The sequence below is a fragment of the Caloenas nicobarica genome, unplaced genomic scaffold (assembly GCF_036013445.1).
Source record: "Caloenas nicobarica isolate bCalNic1 unplaced genomic scaffold, bCalNic1.hap1 Scaffold_96, whole genome shotgun sequence".
NCBI classification, from domain to species: domain Eukaryota; kingdom Metazoa; phylum Chordata; class Aves; order Columbiformes; family Columbidae; genus Caloenas; species Caloenas nicobarica.
This window is the reverse complement of record NW_027017725.1, coordinates 790,782-794,657: the sequence shown is the minus strand read 5'-3', so window position 1 is coordinate 794,657 and position 3,876 is coordinate 790,782. Positions and strand designations below refer to the sequence as shown.

Here is a 3,876-nt window from a genome sequence, read left to right as displayed (position 1 = left end):
AATTTGACACCCCTGTTCTAGGGAAAAAAACTTTTCCTTATGTCCTGGCTGAACCTCACCTCTTTCACCTTCCACCCATTGTTTTCTGTCCTTCTGCAATGCACTACAGTGAAGAGCCTGGCTCTGCATTCTCCATCCCCTCCTCGTTGGCACTGGCAGGCTGTGATGAGGTCCCTGTCAGCCTTCCCTTCTCTGGCATGGACAAGCCCGGCTCCCCCAGCCTCTCCCCACAGGCAAAGTGCTCCAGTCCCTGGCTGTCCCCGGGGCCCTTTGCTCAACCCACTCCAGCTTGCCAGTATCTTTCCTGAATTGGGATCTGAGATCTGGATGGAGTATTCCAGAGAATCCCTTCCCTCCATCTCCTGGCCGTGCTCCTGGTGGCACAGCCCAGGGTGCTCCTGGCCTCCCTTGCACCAGGGCACACGCTGCCTCCTGCCCAGCTCCCTGCCCACCCAGACCTTTCCCACAGAGCTGCTCACAGCCAGGCAGCCCCAGCCTGTGCCATTGCCAGGGTGAGTCCCCTGCAGGGGCAGACACTGCTCTTTGTCCTTCTGGGGCTTCCTGAGGTTCCTGCCAAGATGTGCTCTCCTCCTTGAACCCCTTCATTGAGCACAGAGGCCTGGGTGGGTGTTCCAGTAAAGACCCAGACACAGAAGGCATTGAGTCCCTCAACCCCAGCATCACTCTCTGCTGTTATTAAATTCCCCTCCCCATCCAGTAACAGCCCCACATTTCCCTTGTTCTGCCTTGGTCTCTGATGCAGTGGTCTCTTTTCTTGCAGCCACCAACTCCAGGTGAGCTTTTCCCTTCCCAAAGTCATCCCTGCACAGCAAAGGCGATGCACATAGACTCCTTGTCTGTCCTTGTCCTTGCTGTCACCCCTGGCAGCTGCTTTGTGGCCCCTGTCTGCACCCTGTGCTGTGACAGCCCAGCCCTGCTGCCCCACACATGGTCCCACAGCCCCACGGTGCAGGCACAGCACAGGACAGGGTGCATTTGGGGTGGGGAACGGTCTCCCGGTGTGATGCCCACATGGTCCTTGGTGCTTTCTCACCCCATGGCCTTCCTGTGTGGCAGCCTCTCCAAGCTCCTGGAGAGGCTGTGTCAGCTGTGGGGTTCACAGACAGCCCTGCTCCAGGGTCTGCCAGGGTCTGGGCCAGGAGAGAGGCTGGGCAGGGCTGGCCATTCCCTGAGACAGGCCCTGAGCCCAGCAGGAGGATGGAGATGGCCTCACAGGGAACCTCACCCGTAAACCTGGGCTGAGCGGCCAGTGCTGGAAATGGCCCATGAGAGGTGGCCAGTGGCTGGGGGGTGACGAAGGCCCTGGGCCACCTTCCTGGTGTGTCCATGCCGCCAAGGTCACAGAGCAGCTTCCTCTCTCCTGCACCTGCAGGACATTGATCCCTCCCACAAGCCCTGGCTCTGCACCACAACCCCTGGTGTGAATCTTCACCCTGCATGGTCATGCAGCACGAGATACAGGCTGATGTTTTTCTCTCCCAGGTACTTTCCAGCCCAGCCCAGCTCCCTCGAGTCTCTCCCACCTCCCCTGCCCTCTCTCCACCATTTTCATTTCCCATTCATCCCTGATACAATGAGAATGGGTCTCAGACATAAGAAAAAAACCCTAAAAAATAAAAAAAATTAAAAATCATGTTCATTTATTTCACTTGTATTTAAGACACTACCTGGTTAAACAAGGTCTCTGGATCACACAACATGGGTGGATATTTAAGCAGGTGGAGATGTAGGGTGGCATTTCTTTGAAAACAACAATATCAGAAGTGGAAAAAGAAAAAAAATGTATAAGAGGGAAACAAAGATTGGCCTGTCATGATGTACACTGGAGCCATTGAAGAGGAAGGTGGGCAGTGTATGGCTGAAAACATTCACTCATCAGCTTCCTTAGAGCATCCTTTAGCTCCTGGTTCCTCATGCTGTAGATGAGGGGGTTCAATGTTGGAGGCACCACTGAGTACAGAACAGACACCACCAGATCCAGGGATGGAGAGGAGATGGAGGGGGGCTTCAGGTACGCAAAAGAAGAGGTGCTGACAAACAGGTTGACCACGGCCAGGTGAAGGAGGCATGTGGAAAAGGCTTTGTGCTGTCCCTGCTCAGAGGGGATCCTCAGCACGGCCCTGAAGATCTGCACATAGGACAGCACGATGAACACAAAATATCCCCAAAATAGAAAAGCATTAAAAGCAATAAGACCAGCTTCCCTGAGGCAGGCATCTAAGCAGGACAATTTGAGGATCTGGGGGATTTCACAGAAGAACTGGTCCAGGGCATTGCCCTTGCACAGTGGCAGTGAAAATGTATTGCCCATGTGCAGCAGAGCACTGAGAAACCCACTGGCCCAGGCAGCTGCTGCCGTGTGGCCACAAGCTCTGCTGCCCAGGAGGGTCCCGTAGTGCAGGGGTTTACAGATCGCAATGTAGTGGTCGTAGGACATGATGGTGAGGAGACAATACTCTGCTGAAGTGAAAAAGAAAAACAGAAAGACTTGGGCAGTACATCCCATATAAGAAATGGCCCTGGTGTCCCAGAGGGAATTGGCCATGGGTTTGGGGACAGTGGTAGAGATGAAGCCCAGGTCAAGGAGGGAGAGGTTGAGGAGGAAGAAGTACATGGGGGTGTGGAGGTGCTGGTCACAGGCTGTGGTGGTGATGATGAGGCTGTTGCCCAGGAGAGCAGCCAGGTAGATGCCCAGGAAGAGCCAGAAGTGCAAGAGCTGCAGCTCCCGTGTGTCTGTGAATGGCAGGAGGAGGAACTGGGTGATGGAGCTGCTGTTGGACATTTGGTTCCTCTGGGCATGGAGCACTGTCCAAGGAGTACCTCAAGGGCCAGGGCTTTTGTGCTGGTCTGGGGAGATGGGATGGCATGGAGGGGCTGAGGACCTCTCAGGATATCCTGGAAAGGAGAGCAAAGGACACAGGTGCCTCCTTTTCCTTTTGCCATGCGTGTTCACCAACCTCCGGGGCTGACCACTTTCTGACCCCCAGGAGCTGCTGTGTCCTTCAGAGGGGCAGAGGCTGTGGGGTGACTGCCCAGAGCACCTGCAGTGGGCACTGCTGTGGGACCAGCCCCACACTGGGCTTTGCTGGGAAGAGGGCATTGAAGGTGGAGAGAGGGCAGGGGAGGTGGGAGAGACTCGAGGGAGCTGAGCTGGGCTGGAAAGTACCTGGGAGAGAAAAACATCAGCCTGTATCTCGTGCTGCATGACCATGCAGGGTGAAGACTCACACCAGGGGTTGTGGTGCAGAGCCAGGGCTTGTGGGAGGGATCAATGCCCTGCAGGTGCAGGAGAGAGGAAGCTGCTCTGTGACCTTGACGGCATGGACAGACCAGGAAGGTGGCCCAGGGCCTTCGTCACCCCCCAGCCACTGGCCACCTCTCATGGGCCATTTCCAGCACTGGCCGCTCAGCCCAGGTTTACGGGTGAGGTTCCCTGTGAGGCCATCTCCATCCTCCTGCTGGGCTCAGGGCCTGTCTCAGGGAATGGCCAGCCCTGCCCAGCCTCTCTCCTGGCCCAGACCCTGGCAGACCCTGGAGCAGAGCTGTCTGTGAACCCCACAGCTGACACAGCCTCTCCAGGAGCTTGGAGAGGCTGCCACACAGGAAGGCCATGGGGTGAGAAAGCACCAAGGACCATGTGGGCATCACACCGGGAGACCGTTCCCCACCCCAAATGCACCCTGTCCTGTGCTGTGCCTGCACCGTGGGGCTGTGGGACCATGTGTGGGGCAGCAGGGCTGGGCTGTCACAGCACAGGGTGCAGATAGGGGCCACAAAGCAGCTGTCAGGGGTGACAGCAAGGACAAGGACAGACAAGGAGTCTATGTGCATCGCCTTTGCTATGCAGGGATGACT

The 3,876-nt window shown here is 56.5% G+C and overlaps 1 protein-coding gene across 1 annotated transcript; it reads right to left on the bottom strand.

Moving 5' to 3' along the window:
- Positions 1-1,831: 1,831 nt before the first annotated feature.
- Positions 1,832-2,803, bottom strand: LOC136002974 (olfactory receptor 14J1-like). The gene has a single exon (XM_065658211.1). It carries the CDS (start codon positions 2,801-2,803, stop codon positions 1,832-1,834), a length of 972 nt encoding a protein of 323 aa, XP_065514283.1.
- Positions 2,804-3,876: the final 1,073 nt, after the last annotated feature.

Excerpts from the sequence above, each read along its gene's own strand:
- LOC136002974 (XM_065658211.1), bottom strand. The coding sequence starts at position 2,803 with ATGTCCAACAGCAGCTCCATCACCCAGTTCCTCCTCCTGCCATTCACA.